Source organism: Rhinoraja longicauda, chromosome 28 (assembly GCF_053455715.1).
Source record: "Rhinoraja longicauda isolate Sanriku21f chromosome 28, sRhiLon1.1, whole genome shotgun sequence".
NCBI classification, from domain to species: Eukaryota; Metazoa; Chordata; class Chondrichthyes; order Rajiformes; family Arhynchobatidae; genus Rhinoraja; species Rhinoraja longicauda.
Window position 1 is genome coordinate 27,216,657 of NC_135980.1, and position 19,098 is coordinate 27,235,754.

Consider the following 19,098-nt stretch of genomic DNA (forward strand, 5'->3'; position numbering starts at 1 on the left):
CGGAGAAAACCCACAGGCACAAAGAGAACGTGCAAACTCCATACAGACAGCACCCAAGGTCAGGATCAATCCTGGGCCTCTGGTGCTGTTTTTTTAATCACATTTCTCTATCCTTGTATCTCCGATCCATGGTTCATCACCTTTTAATCTATCAATTGTCGGCCTTTTTTTGAGTGCATTGAATTTGAATATGTTATATAGTTGGTGCGTTTTTAATCTGAGGTGTGCGTGCCTTCTAGATCTTTCTCAAAGTGGCTGAAGATACAGGAGTGGATAGTGATATTGCAGGTGATGTAAAAGTTACCACTTCCCATCTTTATTCCTCACAAACGTTACTTTTATTTTCCAAAGCATGCTTCAACTCTATTCTTGTTCAAAATCTCTGCTCTTTGCCAGTCTTCGACAATAGAAAAGATTATTAACTTATTTTCATTTGTTATTTCAGTGTGCCAGGTCAACTTCTGGAAGTGTGTTTGCATTTAGGTTTACACACAATGCTGGAGTTACTCAGCGGGTCAGGCAGCATCTCGGGAGAGAAGGAATGGGTGACGTTTCGGGACCCGAAACATCACCCATTCCTTCTCTCCCGAGATGCTGCCTGACCCGCTGAGTTACTCCAGCATTTTGTGTCTACCTTCGATTTAAAACAGCATCTGCAGTTTTTCTCCTATGAATTTAGTTTTAGTTTAGTTTTGAGATACAGCGTGGAATTAGTCCTTTTGGCCCACTGAGTCTGCACATTAACACTATCCTACAAACACACTAGTGGCAATTCACATTTATACCAAGCCAATTAACTTACAAATCTGATACTTATTCACAAAATGCTGGAGTAACTCAGCAGGTCAGGCAGCATCTCAGGAGAGAAGGAATGGGTGACGTTTCGGGTCGAGACCCTTCTTCAGACTGAAGAAGGGTCTCGACCCGAAACTTCACCCATTCCTTCTCTCCTGAGATGCTGCCTGATCTGCTGAGTTACTCCAGCATTTTGTGAATAAATACCTTCGATTTGTACCAGCATCTGCAGTTATTTTCTTATACTTCTTTAACTTACAAACCTGTATGTCTTGGAGTTTGGGAGGAAACCGAAGATCTGGGAGAAAGCCCACATGGTCACGGGGAGAACGCACGAACGCCTTGCAGACAGCACCAGTAGTCAGGATCGATCCCGGGTCTCGGGCGCTGTAAGGCAGCAACTCTACTGCTGCGCCACCGTGCCGCCCCGTATTTGCAGATCCGAAAGCTCTTTAACCATGGGAGCCTCCTTGGGTCATGTCTGGGCTGGTGCTAGATTAGTTGATTATGATTCATATATTTAATCAGCAGCTCTTTTCTAACCATGCAGCCACCAGGGTGGAAAAGGATGGATTATGGCCTGTAATCATCCAGAAACTTATGTTCCCATCTAATTTAGTTTTTCATCTTTCAACATTGTCCGCACTCTTAACTCACAGGCTAGTCTGACACAATCTATGTCTTTGAGTATGAAAATTGCACTGGAGCAGAGTCAATGAAGCTAGTACAATTTATGCCCTATCTCCGGGAGTCTGCTCAGATTTTGTGTACATTAAAGAAACTCGGGGCGGTCACGGTGGCACAGCGGTAGAGTAGCTGCCTTACAGGGAATGCAGCGTCAGAGACCAGAGATCTGTACGGAGTTTGTACGTTCTCCCTGTGATCTGTGTGGGGTTTTTCCGCGATCTTCGGTTTCCTCCCACACTCCAAAGACCTACAAAAGGTTTGTATGTTTATTGGCTTGGTAAATGTAAAAATTGTCCCTTGTGGGTGCAGGATAGTGTTAATGTGCGGGGTTCGTTGGTCGGCGCGGACCCGGTGGGCTGAAGGGCCTGTTTCCGCGCTGTATCTCTAAACTAAACTAAACTCGGATGTTGGTACTTCCAATGTATGTTCTGTCTTGTAACTCTGTTGCTGGAATTTGGAAGGGTGGGGCAGAGAATGTTACAAAAACAACGAGATTACAGGTCACATGTCCATTGCCCTCACAGTAAATTCGGACCTAGTTTTTAATTATTGCACTAAATGGAAGTCAAGATATTTTGTGTCGGTTGCTGGCATATTGAAGCCGTTTCAAATCTTATTCACCCACATCAACTTAACCATCCTGCATTTCAACTGTAAAGAGCTTCAGAAAAATTACATCGTTGGCTGCAAAGCACTATAGGAAGCTCAGAAGCTGTGTGGTCGGTGCGATAAAAATCAATGTCTCATCCTAAAGTTCAGTTTAGTTTATTGTCACATGGATCGAGGTTACAGTGAGAAGCCTTTTTGTTGCGTGCTATCCAGTCAGCGAAAAGACTATACAGGTACTCCCCGGGTTTGCGATGGTTCGACTTGCGATAGTTCGACTTTGCAGCGGCGCAAACGGCAGGGACCCGTAGCGAGACGCCCCTCGCTTCCCGACACGTGATCGCGCGTTTCCGATGCATTTTGACTTGCGATACTTTCGGTTTCCGATGGGTTTCTCGGAACAGAACCCCATCGGAAGCTGAGGAGCACCTGTACGTGATACACAATCAAATTGTCCGCAGTGTACAGATAAAGGGAATAACGTTTAGTGCAAGATAAAGTCCGATTAAAGATAGTCCAAGGGCCTCCAGTGAGGTAGATGGGAGGTCTGGACGGCGCTCTAGTTGGCGATAGGATGGTTCTTTATGTTCGTTGCTGGTGCTTTCCTTCCATCACTTCATGCATCGTTTTTATTTTCCGGGGGGATTTGCAGATGGAAATGTCCCGATTAAAAGAGTCAGATGTTCAAGGTCAAGTGAGCACACACTTCAACCCGTGAGTGAAGAAGGGGACTTTGAGATGCCTGATGCAGAACCGGGTAAGTTCCACATTGAATGATCCCAGTCACTGTGGGTTCAGTATTGTCTGTTACCGTAAGGCTCACTAAGCTCTCTCCAGACTGACATGTCATTCAGCCATCCAGGGCAGGAAAATTCACCCAAGTTAATTCCTATCCCTTGGGTTCCTCGAGTAATCATGATACCAGTTCCTTCTGCCCGAAGAACCACTTTCCCAGCTCTCTTTCCCCACCTACAATCAGTCTGAAAGAAGGGTCCCGACCCAAAATGTCACCCATCCATGTTCTCCAGGGATGCTGCCTGACTCGCTGAGTTACTCCAGCACTTTGTGAAACATCATCTATCCATGTTCTCCAGGGATGCTGCCTAACCCGCTGTGTCACTCCAGCACTTTGTGAAACGTCACCCATCCATGTTCTCCAGGGATGCTGCCTGACCCGCTGTGTTACTCCAGCACTTTATGCCTTTCCGTGATCCATTGTGTCTCAGTGAGTTTGAGCCAGGGAGGTGGCATTAAAGAATAGAAGAAATCAGCTCATGGTGTTGAAACTATTCACTGTCCAGTGGTCCTTGTGAAGATTCAGTGTGTTCCTTTGGATTGGCAATTCAACGTTCTCATGGTTGAGTAGCCCGCCAGCACTTAAATTAGACAATAGGTGCAGGAGGAGGCCATTCGGCCCTTTGAGCCAGCACCGCCATTCAATGTGATCCTCGCTGATCATTCTCAATCAGTACCCCGTTCCTGCCTTCTCCCCATACCCCCTGACTCACTTAAGAGCTCTATCCTTAAGAGCTCTATCTAGCTCTCTCTTGAAGATAAATTGTCCTTGTAATGACCATTTGGACAAGGTGCATACCAGCGATGAAACAAACATTTTGGCAGCGGAAAGAACAGAAAATTCCGACTAAGAGACAGAAACACAAAATAAAAGATCGACTCAAGGTGCTGGAGTAACTCAGCGGGTCAGGCAGCACCTCTGGAGAGAAGGATTGGGTGACGTTTCGGGTCGAGACCCATCTTCCGAAACGTCACCTATTCCTTCCCTTCACAGATGCTGCCTGTCCTGCTGAGTTACTCCAGCACTTTGTGTCTATCTATCTTCGGTTTAAACCAACATCTGCAGTTCCTTCCTCAACACAAAATAAAGTGCTAGCTTAATAGATATCCCCAATGCAAGTCAATTGCTGTATTTTTCCCATCAATGTTTATATCTGAATTTATAATAAAACAAACAGATAGTTAAATATAAACAAATGTCTTGTTCCCGCTCTGCAATAGCGTGTGGGAACTTGGAGAAAATTCAGTTTACTAAATTAGAGTTTCGTACTGAATGTTTTTATTGAATGTATTGTCTCTCTATTTCTAATGCTTTCCAAATGCCAGTTAAAAGGAAAGTACGAACAAAAGGTATGACTTAAATAAAAATTGGATATAATTTTTGATTGAAGTTTTAATAGGAATCCGAGGGATAACTTTTTCCACACAGAGGGTGGTGGGTGTATGGAACGAGCTGCTTGAGGAGGTAGTTGAGGCTGGGACTATCCCATCATTTAAGAAACAATTAGGGCTATTGAGGGCGTGCAGCGTAGGTTTACTAGGTTAATTCCCGGAATGGCGGGACTATCATATGTTGAAAGACTGGAGCGACTAGGCTTGTATACACTGGAATTTAGAAGGATGAAAGGAGATCTTATCGAAACGTATAAGATTATTAAGGGGTTGGACACGTTAGAGGCAGGAAACATGTTCCCAATGTTGGGGGAGTCCAGAACAAGGGGCCACAGTTTAAGAATAAGGGGTAGGCCATTTAGAACTGAGATGAGGAAAAACTTTTTCAGTCAGAGAGTTGTGAATCTGTGGAATTCTCTGCCTCAGGAGGCAGTGGAGGCCAATTCCCTGAATGCTTTCAAGAGGCAGCTAGATAGAGCCCTTAAGGATAGCGGAGTCAGGGGGTATGGGGAGAAGGCAGGAACGGGGTACTGATTGAGAATGATCAGCCATGATCACATTGAATGGCGGTGCTGTCTCGAAGGGCCGAAGGGCCTCCTCCTGCACCTATTGTTTATTGTCTAAACAGTTGGACAGGTACATGGATAGGACAGGTTTGGAGGATTATGGACCAAGCGCAGGCAAGTGGGACTAGGGTAGCTGGGACATCGTTGGCGAGTTGGGCCGAAAGGCCTGTTTCCACACTGTATCAATCTATGACAATCTATGACACTGTTTTGATCAGTGTACCTTTTTTAAGTTATTTACTCAAAGAATGAATGATACTTGATTGTCATAGGGGTTAAATGGGAAAAAGTGGCTCGCAGAGCAACTGAGGGTATATCAACAAAGTCGAGTGTATTTTCTTGTTAGATGTCCTGGACAGGACAATTAAATCCTTACTTAAACAGCACAACAGAATATGTAAACATATTGCTCTCAAAACTCAAACTTGGTCTTGGTGATCTCAATGAGACTCAGATTTAAGAGCTCTGTCGAAGATAGGCACAAAATGCTGGAGTAACTCAGCGGGACAGGCAGCATCTCTGGATAGAAGGAATGGGTGACGTTTTGAGTCGAGACCCTTCAGTCTGAAGTTTCTGGTCTCGACCCGAAACGTCACCCATTCCTTCTATCCACAGGTGCTGCCTATCCCGCTGTTACTCCAGCATTTTGAGTCTGGTCGGTGTAAACAGCATCTGCAGTTCCTTCCTACACAGAAGGCACTCTTTGACGTCCTCTCAAGCTGCCACCCTTCATATAAAATACATTAAATAGCTCTGTCCTTGGTTTAAGGGGGATCAAAGTGGCTGGGATTCCTTATTGTGATTGTTTGCTGGAATATCTCTATGATGCAGTGAGGAAGAAGCTGCTGATCCTACAATTATAGACCAGTGGCTCGCTGCTAACATGGGTGGCACATGTGTGCTTCCCCTTGGTCAACCTGCCCATATAGACTCGCTGCCTGAAACCAACCCAACTAGCAAAGCCTTGTGTATGGTCCAAGGGCTTTGTACAATGTGATGCTGTCAGGTAAAACAGGTCAGGACGACAAAATTATTTTAAAAATCAATGAAATTATTCAACAATTAAAACTTTAAAATTTTTTTGAATGATTAAAGGATTTAAACTCAATGATTTTAAAATATATATATAATTTACCCAATACCAGTTCACCAGACCTGGGGCAGCACATTGGCGCAGCGGTAGAGTTGCTGCCTAACAGCGCACGCAGTGCCAGAGACCCGGGTTCGATCCCGACTACGGGTGCTGTCTGTACGGAGTTTGTACGCTTTCTCCATGACCTTCGTGTGTTTTCTACGAGATCTTCGGTTTCATCCCACGCTCCAAAGATGTGCAGGTTTGAAGGTTAATTAGCTTGGTATAAGTGTAAATTGTCCCTAGTGTGTGTAGGATAGTGTTGATGTGTTGGGATCGCTGGTCGGTGTGGAATCGGTGGGCCAAAGGGCCTGTTTCCATGCTGTATCAATAAACTAAAATAAACTTGCGGCCATTTTATCCCATTGGTGTGAATGGATTTCGTTATTCCTGCACCAGGTCTGAGCTTTACTTTAGACTTATGGGAGACAGCGCGGAAACAGACCCTTCGACACACCAAGTCCGAGCCGACCAGCGATCATCTCCTACACCAACACTATCCTACACACCAGGGACAATTTACAATTTTTACCGAAGCCAAATAACCTACAAACCTGCACGTCTTTGGAGTGTGGCAGGAAATCCACGCAGGTCACTGGAGAAAACTGGGAGAACGTACGAACTCCATAGAGGCAGCCCCCGTAGTCAGGATTGAACCCGGGTCTCTGGCGATGTAAGGCAGTTGCTCTACCACTGTGCCACTGTGCTGCTGCTGTGGTTCAGAAGATAAATCCCCAGCACTTTTGCTGGCAGAGTTGTCGTAAGCCTGTACTTGGCTGCCAGGGTCCATGAAGAATTCAACCTCAGGGCACTATCGGGTAAAATTCCTGTAAGCAGCAACATTTGCCAGTTTCACAGAAAAGTGCCGGAGCTTCGGCGTTTCACAGCAAGTTTTAACCCTATTGAGTCGTAAACCCCGAGCTTCCATCGGTGTTTAATAAAAGAACTTCCTTTGTACCTTTGTTCAGAATCCAGAGAAACGGACTTCATGCACTGTGCGGATGGCAGAGGCTCGTACCAGCTGCGCGGCTGGGATCTCACCCGCCAACAGTTCCAGGCTCTCTTCATCAAACGCTTTCTCTACGCCCGACGCAGCCACAGGGGGCTCTTTGCTCAGGCAAGTCCACGTGTGGCCTTCAGTGGAAACAAGATGTCCACGTCTTCTCTCATCACCCCACCCATGGCCTGGGGTAACCGCTGTGAAGGGGGGGGGGGGTGGGGGGGGGGAGCAAAGGACCAGACCCTTCTTCAGACAGTCGGGGGGGGGGGTGGGGTGGGGGGGGGGAGCAAAGGACCAGACCCTTCTTCAGACAGTCGGGGGGGGGGGTGGGAGAACAAAGGCCGAGACCCTTCTTCAGACAGTCAGGGGGGGGGGAGAACACAGGACAAGACCCTTCTTCAGACAGTCAGGGGAGGGGGGGGGGGGAGAACACAGGTCAAGACCCTTCTTCAGACAGTCAGGGGAGGGGGGGAGAACAATGGACGAGACCCTTCTTCAGACAGTCAGGGGGGGGGGAGAACACAGGACAAGACCCTTCTTCAGACAGTCAGGGGGGGGGGTGGGAGAACAAAGGCCGAGACCCTTCTTCAGACTGAGAGTCAGGAGGGGGTGTACTAGAACAAAGGACGAGCCCCTTCAGACTGAGTGTCAGGGGACGGGGGGGGGGGGGGGGGGTGGGAGAACAAAGGAGGAGACCCTTCAGACTGAGAGTCGGGAGGAGAGGGTGGTAGAACAAAGGACCAGACCCTTCCTCAGACAGTCGGGGGGGGGGGGGGGGGGGTTGGGAGAACAAAGGAGGAGACCCTTCAGACTGAGTGTCAGGTGAGGGGGGGGTGGGAGAACAAAGAACGAGACCCTTCAGACTGAGAGTTGGGAGGAGGGGGTGGGAGAACAAAGGACGAGACCCTTCAGACTGAGAGTTGGGAGGAGGGGGTGGGAGAACAAAGGATGAGACCCTTCAGACTGAGAGGGAGACACAGATATGGAAGGGTAAGGTGTGAAAACGAAAGATCTTGGACCTTTAGAATTGAGATTTACCGATTCGGGTTGTGCGCTGAATCTTGCAACTTCACATTACCCGACATAATCACATGAGTTAGTAGAGCACTATTTAAATAATTCTGTATATTTAAGTATTAGCACGGGTTTATGGAATGCAGCCTGCCAATTCTGCAAAAACTGATGGTCTGGTATAAACAGATGATGTGTATAAAGTGCAGTCCTACGATAGAGAGTTTCTTGATTAGTGGCGGGTGTCAGAGGTTATGGGGAGAAGGCAGGAGAATGGGGTCAGGAGGGAGAGATAGATCAGCCATGATTGAATGGCGGAGTAGATATGATGGGCCGAATGGCCTAATCCTGCTCCTATCATATGATCTTATGAGAATAACATGAACCATTGCGATGTCTTGTGCCTTTTCCAGATCATGCTGCCAGCTATGTTTGTCTTCATTGCACTGCTCTTTAGTCTTATCGTGCCTCCATTTGGGAAGTATCCGTCATTGGAGCTGAATCCCTGGATGTACGGAGAGCAGTACACTTTCATCAGGTAACCAACCCTCACAAACCTTCCCAAAGCACAAAATCTACCAGTGAATCTTATCCCAACAGGGGCACGAACTGTGGCCGTTGCCCACTTCCTCTTGCCCCTTCAGATGCTGAGAACAGGGCAGCCAAACTCTATCCCCTCATCCAGCCTAGGCAACTGAACCATCCGACCACAACCAGAGAGTAGTCTTGACCTACGATCTGTATAAGAAGATAACTGCAGATGCTGGTACAAATCGAAGGTATTTATTCACAAAATGCTGGAGTAACTCAGCAGGTCAGGCAGCATCTCGGGAGAGAAGGAATGGGTGACGTTTCGGGTCGAGACCCTTCTTCAGACTGATGTCAGGGGGGTGGGACAAAGGAAGGATATAGGTGGAGACAGGAAGATAGAGGGAGATCTGGGAAGGAGGAGGGGAAGGGAGGGACAGAGGAGCCATCTAAAGTTGGAGAAGTCGACGTTCATACCACCGGGCTGCAAACTGCCCAGGCGAAATATGAGGTGCTGTTCCTCCAATTTCCGGTGGGCCTCACTATGGCACTGGAGGAGGCCCATGACAGAAAGGTCAGACTGGGAATGGGAGGGGGAGTTGAAGTGCTCGGCCACCGGGAGATCAGGTTGGTTAATGCGGACTGACCGATCTTGACCTACTATCTACCTCTTTGGAGTCCCACGGACTATCATTGATCGGACTTAGACACAAAAAGCTGGAGTAACCGGGCGGGTCAGGCAGCACGTCTGGAGTAAAGATCTCGGCATCTCCAGAGATGCTGCCTGACCCACTGAGTTACTCCAGAATTTTGTGTGCGTCTTCAGCTGAAACCAGCATCTGCAGTTCCTTCCTACACATTTGATTGGACTTTATTGGCTTTACCTTGCACTGAACGTTATTCAGGTTATTCCCTATATCCTCTATCAGTACACTGTAAAATGACTCGATTGTAATCATGTCTTGACTTTCCACTGACTGGTTGGCATGCAACAAAAGCTTTTCACTCCATCCTCGGGAAACTTGACAATGAACTCCTAAAGTAGATTGGCCAGTTAGGTATAGACCGAGACAGGTCTTGGACTGCCCCGCTTGTAATTCTCTCACTGAACTTCCATTTCTCAGGTAAATGGAAGGTGGTCAAAGTGATTATTGTTTGGTTTACCCCTACCTACATGCTGATTTTTGGATTGGATGGGAGTGCCTAGATCAACATTAGAATTGCTGATTCTGAACAGACTTTTGATCATTGTGTAGGAAGAAACGGCAGATGCTGGTTTAAACCCAGAGATAGACATGAGAAACCTGGAGTAACTCAGCGGGACAGGCAGCATCTCTGGAGAGAAGGAATAGGTGACGTTTATTTCGGGACATTTGGGTCTGAAGAAGAGTCACGACCCGAAATGTCACCCATTCCTTCTCTTCCAGAGATGCTGCCTGTCCCGCTGAGTTACTCCAGGTTTTTGTGTCTATCTTAGACTTATAATCATTGTACATCTGCTTTTATTTCACAAAATGCTGGAGTAACTCAGCGGGTCAGGCAGCATCTCAGGAGAGAAGGAATGGGCGACGTTTCGGGTCGACATCCTTCTTCAGACTGATGTCAGGGGGGCGGGACAAACGAAGGATATAGGTGGAGACAGGAAGATAGAGGGAGAACTGGGAAGGGGAGGGGAAGAGAGGGACAGAGGAACTATCTAAAGTTGGAGAAGTCAATGTTCATACCGCTGGGCTGTAAGCTGCCCAAGCGAAATATGAGGTGCTGTTCCTCCAATTTCCGGTGGGCTGCACTATGGCACCGGAGGAGGCCCATGACAGAAAGGTCAGACTGGGAGTGGGAGGGGGAGTTGAAGTGCTCAGCCACCGGGAGATCAGGTTGGTTAAGGCGGACTGAGCGAAGGCGGACTGAGCGAAACGATCGCCGAGCCTGCGTTTGGTTTCGCCGATGTAAAGAAGTTGACATCCAGAAGATGAACAGATCGTTCATCTGTTTTGTCTTTTAACCCCTTCAGTGATGATCTGCCAGACGATTCCAACACTCGCAAGCTGATGAGTGCACTGCTTGGTGATCCTGGCTTTGGTACGGCTTGTATGGAAGATGGTTTGAATGTGTAAGTATGGGAGTCAGGGTTATTCTTACCGTCAGACGCTACGCAGCGATGACTCCCACTCTTGCCTCCGCCGCCCTTTGCTCCTTTTAATCCAAGCCTTTCCAAATTTCTGTTAAAGGTGTGTTCCCGCTATCTAATCGGCACGGTCTCTGGAACTGATAGCGCATTTAAAATAAGAATGGCAAACAAATGTTAGGACTGGATCCACCCGGGTAGGTTACACGTGTAGGGAGGTGGAGTGTGTCGTAGAGTCATAGAGTGGTCCCATCTGGGGTCGATGGGACATGTTGTTTCCATGCTCTTTGACTCTATGACTCCAAGAAGGAGAAATGTAAGCAGATTGTGGGGGGAAAAAAATCTACAAAGCCGACAGGTCTTTATCACCATATCACCCCCGTCCTTTACAAACTCCACTGGCTCCCCATCCCCCAGAGAATCCAGTACAAAATCCTCCTCATGACCTACAAAGCCCTCCATAACCTGGCCCCATCCTACCTGACCGACCTCCTCCACAGGCACACTCCCACCTGCACCCTCCGCTCTGCTGCTGCCAATCTCCTATCCCCCCACATCCGGACCAAACTCAGATCCTGGGGGGACAGGGCTTTCTCCATCGCTGCTCCCACCCTATGGAACTCACTACCTCAAACCGTCAGAGACTCCTCCACACTCACCACATTCAAAACATCACTGAAGTCTCACCTATTCAGTACTGCCTTCAACCACTGAAGGTCACCCCACCCTCTGTCTCCTTTCTCTGTTCGTTTACTTATTTATCTATTTATTCACTTCCCTATGTTCTCTAAATCCCTGTAAAGCATCTTTGAGTATATGAAAAGCGCTATATAAATGTAATGTATTATTATTATTATTATTAAAGCCCTTGCCGATTTTACAACACTTCTGTTGTTCTGCCTGTCATGCCTCTTAAAACACACATCCACGCAATTCTCAAATGTACTCGGATATTCTGCCTCCACCACCTGCACAGGTAGCAGGGCCTTACCAATCAATGACGATGGAATCCTCATCCTTCCATCAAATACTCTCAATCTACATCACTTGGTCTTTGATCATTCTATCAGCAAAGGCTCCTTTCTCTTTATGCTAGTCCCTGAAACATTTTCGCAGTTCAATAAAAATATATTCCTTTATTCGTCCCACACCGGGGAAATTTACCACACTTCCATAAACAGCTTGCCTCGTAGCTCACTTTACCAGTCCTGGAAAGGTCCTCTCTGGTAGGTCTCTGCGCTTTGCCCAGTGCAAATACAGGCATTCCCTCAGGTGGTGATCAGAGTGTGGGCATTACTCGAGCTGTGAGTTACATTTCATGTCAGGTGCTTTTCAGTCCTCTTTCCATCCCTGCCTCTGGTCATGAACTAAGATTAAGCCACTCCACTCTACATCCTGCACAACATCAGGCCAACCTCCTGACCCTTCATCTGCTCAAAGCCACGACCACAACCAGAGAGCAGTCTTGAACTACCACCCACCTCATCAGGGACCCTCGGACGATCTTTGACCGGACTTTACCGGCTTTACCTTGTACTAAACAGTTATTCCCACATAGCACGGTAGCGCAGCGGTAGAGTTGCTGCTTTACAGCGAATGCAGCGCCGGAGGCTCAGGTTCGATCCTGACTACGGGCGCCGTCTGTACGGAGTTTGTACGTTCTCCCCGTGACCTGCGTGGGTTTTCTCCGAGATCTTCGGTTTCCTCCCACACTCCAAAGACGTACAGGTATGTAGGTTAATTGGCTGGGTAATGTAAAAATTGTCCCTAGTGGGTGTAGGATAGTGTTAATGTACGGGGATCGCTGGGCGGCACGGACTTGGAGGGCCGAAAAGGCCTATTTCCGGCTGTATATATATGATATGATATGTGTCAGTACACTGTGAATAGACCGATTGTAATCGTGTATTGTCTTTCTGCTGGCTGGTTAGCTCGCAGCAAAAGCCATGATCATATTGAATGGCGGTGCAGGCTCAAAGGGCCGAATGGCCTACTCCTGCACCTATGTTTCTATGTTTCCACTGTACCTCGGCACACGTGACGATAAACTGAACGTAAAAGATCATTTCTTGCCTCGTTTCCCTCTCTCCCCGTTAGAGACCAGCATTGCTTGCCAGGCGATACTGAATGGATAACTCCCCCTGTCCCAGAATCATTCATGAGCATCTTTTTCAATGGTAACTGGACGATGCACAACCCATCACCTGCATGTGAGTGCAGCTCGGAAGAGAGCAAGAGGATGCTCCCTGAATGTGGACAAGGAGCAGGGGGGCTCCCACCATCCGAGGTGAGTTGGACAAACCAGGGACGTCTTTAGACTAGAGTGTGGGAAGGAACTGCAGATGCTGGACACACAAAGCTGGAGTGATTCAGCGGGACAGGCAGCATCTCTGGAGAGAAGGAATGGGTGACGTTTGGGGTTGAGACCCTTCTTCAGACTGGTTTGGGATCGCTAACCATCCCTAGCCAGGTTGAAGAAGGGTCTCGACCCGAAACGACACCCATGTGGCCCTTATGGCTAAAGGGATCAGGGCGTATAGAGAGAAGGCAGGTACGGGATACTGAGTTGGATGATCAGCCATGATCATATTGAATGGCGGTGCAGGCTCGAAGGGCCGAATGGCCTACTCTTGCACCTATTTTCTATGTTTCTATGTTTCCTTCTCTCCAGAGATGCTGCCTCTGTCCTGCTGAGTTACTACAGCATTTTGTGCCTATCTACATCTTTAGGCATACAGTGTGAGAACAGGCCCTTCAGCCTGCTGAGTCTGTACCAACCAGCGATCCCCGTACACTAGCATGACCCTACACACTAGGGACAATTTGCAATTTACAGAAGCCAATCATCCTACAAACCTGTCGACACAAAATGCTCCTGAGATGCTGCCTGACCCGCTGAGTTACTCCAGCATTTTATGTCTACGTTTGATTTAAACCAACAGGTGCAGTTTTTTTCCCTACACATCCTACAAAACCTGAACGTCTTTGGAGTGTAGGAGGAAACTGGAGCACCCGGAGAAAACCCTCGGGGTCACAGGGAGAACGTCCAATCTCCATGTAGACAGCACCCTTAGTCAGGATCGAACCCCGAGTAATTTCCTGATTATTTTTCACCGTTACCTAAATACGTTTGTATATTTAAAGCAATGAACTTTTTTATAAGAAAATAGTCTATTATCCTTTTTTTTTTAAAGGAGTTTTCTTAATTTGGGCACCTGATTTTTACGTGTGTCATTGCTTCATCTAATAGAATGGTAGATAAGTTACAGCAGGGAAGCCAGACATTTTGATTCATTGTATCTGTGCTAATACAGGAGAGAGCACCTTCCCATCTTCCAGACTTGGTCTGTAACGCTACAAGTCTGCTGCACATTCAGACATTTTAAATGTGCCGCTTCCTTCAAGCAGTGAGTTTCAGTCCCTGAAGAAAAGATCATAAGATCATGTGATTGGAGCAACTACTCCGCCATTCAATCATGGCTGATCTATCTCTCCCTCCTAACCCAATTCTCCTGCCTTCTCTCCATAACCCCAGATACCCGTACTAATCTAGAATCTATCTATCTCTGCCTTTAGAAATATCCATTGACACGGCCTCCACAGCCTTCTGTGGCAAAGAATGCCACAAATTCACCACCCTCTGACTAAAGAAATTCCTCCTTATCTCCTTCCTAAAGGAACGCCCTTTACTTCTGAGGCTGTGACCTCTAGTCCTAGACTCTCCCACTAGTGGAAACATCATCACCACATCCACTCTATCCAAGCCTTTCATTATTCACTAAGTTTCAATGAGGTCCCCCCCTCATCCTTCTAAACTCCAACGAGTGCAGGCCCAGTGTTGTCAAACGTTTTTCATCTTCCACCACTTACTTTAAAATTAGGTCACTTGTTTTTTGACTTCTCGGCTTAGAAAAATAAATCCTTTGTGTTGACTCTATGTGCCTCAACTTTTGTACACCTTAATTAAGTCTTGTCTTGTTTCAATGAAAGCAACCTTTGAAGGATTTGACACAAAATGTCACTTATTCCGTTTCTCCCTCTGATTTACTCCATCATTTAGTGTCAATATTTGTCAACTATCTTTGTGTCTACCAATCTTTTATCACAGCTAAAATTTTCCAGTCCTTGCAATATCCTCAAAAAACACCTCTGCATCTTCTCCAGGACCTCCTCCTTAGATTTAGAACATGCCATTTGTTCTGTTGTGTTAATGGCTGTCTCTTGAATAAATTGTCTAATTCTGCTTCCACGCTCTTTCCTCATCGCCTGGCAAATAAGGCTCCTTCAAGCAAACCTCACACTCCTCTTGAGTAACAGCTATTGCATCAACGTCCATCATTCATTTTGTATGATACGTTCCGTATCATAAATGCGGCCTAGTTTAGAGGTACGGTGTGGGAACAGGCTCTTCGCCCACCGAGTCCACACCAACCAGGGACCATCCCGTACACCAGTTCTATCCTACGTGCCAGGGACAATTTACAGAACCCAATCAACCTACAAACCTGCACGTCTTTGGAGAGTGGGCGGAAACCGGGGCACCTGGAGGAAACTCACGAGGTCACAGGGAGAACGTGCAAACTCCGTACAGACAGCGCCTGAAGTCGGGACCGGACCCGGGGTCTCCGGCGCTGTAAGGCAGCAACTCGTGCCCGTTATTTTCAACCATTTACAAACATTTATTTTCTTGATCTACGCCAGGCTTACATTGTCAATCTTCCTTGGCGAAGCCTCGTGTTGTATGTTATGGAACCTGCTGGGCAACACAAGTTAAAGCACCAGAATGCATGTTGAGACACTGATTCTATGGGCCATTGTAATTGTTGTTCAGGGCACACAGCAGCAGATACTTAATCAAAAATTGTACAGTGCAGGAAGGAACCTCACATGCTGGTTTGCACTGCAGATAGACACAAAATGCTGGAGCAATTCAGCAGGACAGGCAGCATCTCTGGAGAGAAGGGATGGGTGACGTTTCGGGTTTTAGACCCTTCTGCCAAAAAATGTTACAGCATGGGTTTGTGTTGACAACAGTGGATTTTTCTTTTTCAACAGTTGCATCGTAATACTGGAGACATACTTCAGAACCTCACGGGCAGGAATATCTCTGACTACCTCGTGAAGACCTATCCGCAGATCCTGAGTAAAAGGTAGGAATTGGCATGGACGTGTGACTAAATGTGGTCTAATTATTCAAACACGCATGTCACATCATTTAATTCTTGCGGTCATCTGTGGGTAACATAAATCTGTTGTTTGTGTTATTGCACGTGTTATTGCATGTGTTATTGCTTATTTTTATTGGTCTTATTGTTGAACTGTGGGTAATTTTTCATTTCACCTCACATTTATGTGTATGTGACAAATAAATTGACTATTGACTATTCTTGTTTACAGTCTGAAAACCAAGAAGTGGGTGAATGAATTCAGGTACGTAAGGGCCTCCGGGGTTGGTATTCTGATTATCCAAATGTTAAACGATCAGGCAAAAGGGAATTTTTTTATCTTCTCCAAAATTCCTTCGTTTGTATCTTGACATTAAGTGTCATCGGACTAGTGGCGAAGCCTCATAAAACTGCAGATGCTGGTTTATGCCAAAGATGGACACAAAAATGCAGGAGTAACTCAGCGGGACGGGCAGCATCTCCGGAGAGAAGGAATGGGTGACGTTTCGGGTCAAGACCCTTCTTCAGACTCAGTTGTCCTCATCCACTTTGTCTTTCTCATGGAAATATGACACTTTGTCTTTCTCATGGCGACACGGTGGCGCAGCGGTAGAGTTGCCGCCTTACAGCGAATGCAGCGCCGGAGACTCGGGTTCGATCCTGACTACGGGCGCCTTCTGTACGGAGTTTGTTCATTCTCCCCGTGACCTGCGTGGGTTTTCTCCGAGATCTTCGGTTTCCTCCCACACTCCAAAGACGTACAGGTATGTAGGTTAATTGATTGGGTAAATGAAAAAATTGTCCCTAGTGTGTGTAGGATAGTGTTAATGTGCGGGGATCGCTGGGCGGCGCAGACTCGGTGGGCCGAAGGGCCTGTTTCCGCGTTGTATCTCTAAATCTAAAAAATCTATGTAGATAGGGAGGCCTCAGACAGTTCAGACTGAAGAAGGGTCTCGACCCGAAACGTCACCCATTCCTTCTCTCCCGAGATGCTGCCTGACCCGCTGAGTTACTCCAGCCTTTTGTGTCTACCCTCATCAAACCGTATTTTCCTGTGCAGTCAGCAAACGAGAAACTGGGGAAATTGCACAGGGTTTGAATGCTTCCCACAATTGCCCTCAAAGAATATCGGTAAATAGAAATAGCCAGACAAAATCTACACAGCAAACCAGTCAGTTTCTGAAAGAGTGATGCAGCAAGCCGATGATTAATATCATAAACAGTATCTATTTAGTTTACAGATATAGCATGGAAGTAGGCCCTTCGCCCACTGAGTCCATGCAAACCATCGAGCGCACGTTCACGATAGTTCTGTTTTCGCATCCACTCCCTGCACATTTGTGCCAATTTTACAGAGGCCAATTAATCAACAAACCTACACTTCTTTGTCCTTTCATGAACACTGAATGACAAGTCTCCAGCCCTGCTTGTTATTCAGTTTTCCTCCAATTTTGATCTCTTGCAATGTTTTCTTTTTTACTCGATGTATTTTTAAAAATCTGTAAACAGTGCAACTGATGTGTGTAGTGGGTTCAAAGAGGGTGCGTTGTAATGTGAGCAGAGTGAAAGGAGCCTCCTTGTTCTGTTGCAGGTACGGAGGGTTCTCCTTTGGAGGGCGAAGTTCCCAGATTTTACCTTCACTGAATGAAGTCAACAACTCCATCATTGAGATCAGGTCACGACTCAATGTCACAAAGGTACAGAACTGGTGGAAATCTCAATGTAGAAACAAGAAACTGCAGATGCAGACAAACACAAAGTGCTGAATTCGGCCCATTGAGTCCACTCCGTCATTCAATCGTGGCTGGTCTACCTTTCCTCTGTCCCACACCATTCTCCTGGCTTCTCCCCTTAACCTCTGCCACCCTTACTAATCAAGAATCTGTCAATCTCTGCCTTAAAAATACCCAATGACTCGGTCTCCACAGCCTTCTATGGCAATGAATTCCACAGATTCACTGTCCTCTGACAAAATAAATTCCTCCTCATCTTCCTAAAGGTACACCCATTTATTCTGAGTCTGTGGCCTCTGGTGCTAGACTCTCCCACTAGTGGAAACATCCTCTCCACATCCACTCTATCCAGGCCTTTCACTATTCGGTAAGTTTCAACGAGCACCCCTCATCTTCCCCTCACCATCCCTTTCTGCCTTCCGCAAGAGCTACTCGGTCTGTGATTTCCTGGTTCTCTTATTCAACTCATTGGCTGGTCAGAGTTAATATCGTTGTTACAGTTATTTTTGTAGACAATGTATTTATTTCTCAAACAATTAATCTTGTGTTTTCTCTTTTTGTCAGGGGAGTGCCACGGACCGATTGTTGGGAAGCATGACAAAGTTTATTAAAGGGCTGAGCACAAAAAACAATGTAAAAGTAGGTCTGAAAGATTTTGATCAACATTTGCACGTGTCCGTCCATCCGACTGGTATTTAGAGCATAGAACAGCACACCTAGGGTTGCCAACTTTCTTACTCTCCAATAAGGGACAAAAGGTGACGTCACCGCCCCGCGCCCCATGTGAGAACTGAGATGAGGAAAAACATTTTCAGTCAGAGAGTTGTGAATTTGTGGAATTCTCTGCCTCAGAAGGCAGTGGAGGCCAATTCTCTGAATGCATTCAAGAGAGAGCTAGATAGAGCTCTTAAGGATAGCGGAGTCAGGGGGTATGGGGAGAAGGCAGGAATGGGGTACTGATTGAGAATGATCAGCCATGATCACATTGAATGGCGGTGCTGGCTCGAAGGGCCGTATGGCCTCCTCCTGCACCTATTGTCTATTGTGACCTCACCCAGCCAGCGGCCAAGTGCTCTAAATGGCGGGCACCTGGGCCGGGAAGCAGGTTGCTACGCAACCTCTGTTAGGTGGTGCCCTGGACTCCGGGCCTACAATGTCCTGGCCTACAGCGCCCCCTCGGGCCTAATCCGGGACAAGGGCGTCCCTTACAGGACAAACCAATTTAGCCCAATATAGGGGATGTCCCAACTAATACGGGACAGTTGGCAACCCTAAGGACACCCCAGGAACGTGTCTGGGGTCTGCAATGTCTGCCAAATATGATGTCCAGTTAAACAGATCTCATCTGCCTGTACATGATCCATATCTCTCTATTTCCTTGCACTTTTAAGCCCATTATATCTCAAAGTGACCACCTCGCACTGCAGTTTTAGTTTAGAGATGCTGGGTTGAAACAGGCCCTTAGGCCTACCGAATCCACACCGATGTGCATGCTACACCATCCTACACGCACCAGGGACAATTTACAATTCTACAAAGCCAATTAACCTACAAACCTGTACA

General features: G+C 46.9%; 1 protein-coding gene across 5 annotated transcripts in view; it reads left to right on the top strand.

Annotated features, from left to right (window-relative positions):
* LOC144607304 (phospholipid-transporting ATPase ABCA1-like) overlaps positions 1 to 19,098 on the top strand; it is a 150,753-nt gene that overhangs the window by 100,961 nt on the left and 30,694 nt on the right. For 4 of the 5 annotated variants that reach the window (XM_078424046.1, XM_078424049.1, XM_078424048.1 and 1 more), the window contains exons 26-36: positions 240 to 288; positions 2,741 to 2,845; positions 4,210 to 4,233; positions 6,942 to 7,090; positions 8,398 to 8,522; positions 10,524 to 10,622; positions 12,735 to 12,924; positions 15,693 to 15,787; positions 16,035 to 16,067; positions 17,394 to 17,499; positions 18,100 to 18,174. In XM_078424046.1, coding sequence (XP_078280172.1) covers positions 240 to 288; positions 2,741 to 2,845; positions 4,210 to 4,233; positions 6,942 to 7,090; positions 8,398 to 8,522; positions 10,524 to 10,622; positions 12,735 to 12,924; positions 15,693 to 15,787; positions 16,035 to 16,067; positions 17,394 to 17,499; positions 18,100 to 18,174 — 1,050 coding nt within the window. The remainder of the gene's footprint in view (positions 1 to 239; positions 289 to 2,740; positions 2,846 to 4,209; positions 4,234 to 6,941; positions 7,091 to 8,397; positions 8,523 to 10,523; positions 10,623 to 12,734; positions 12,925 to 15,692; positions 15,788 to 16,034; positions 16,068 to 17,393; positions 17,500 to 18,099; positions 18,175 to 19,098) is intronic. The other variant, XM_078424050.1, reaches the window with a different exon arrangement.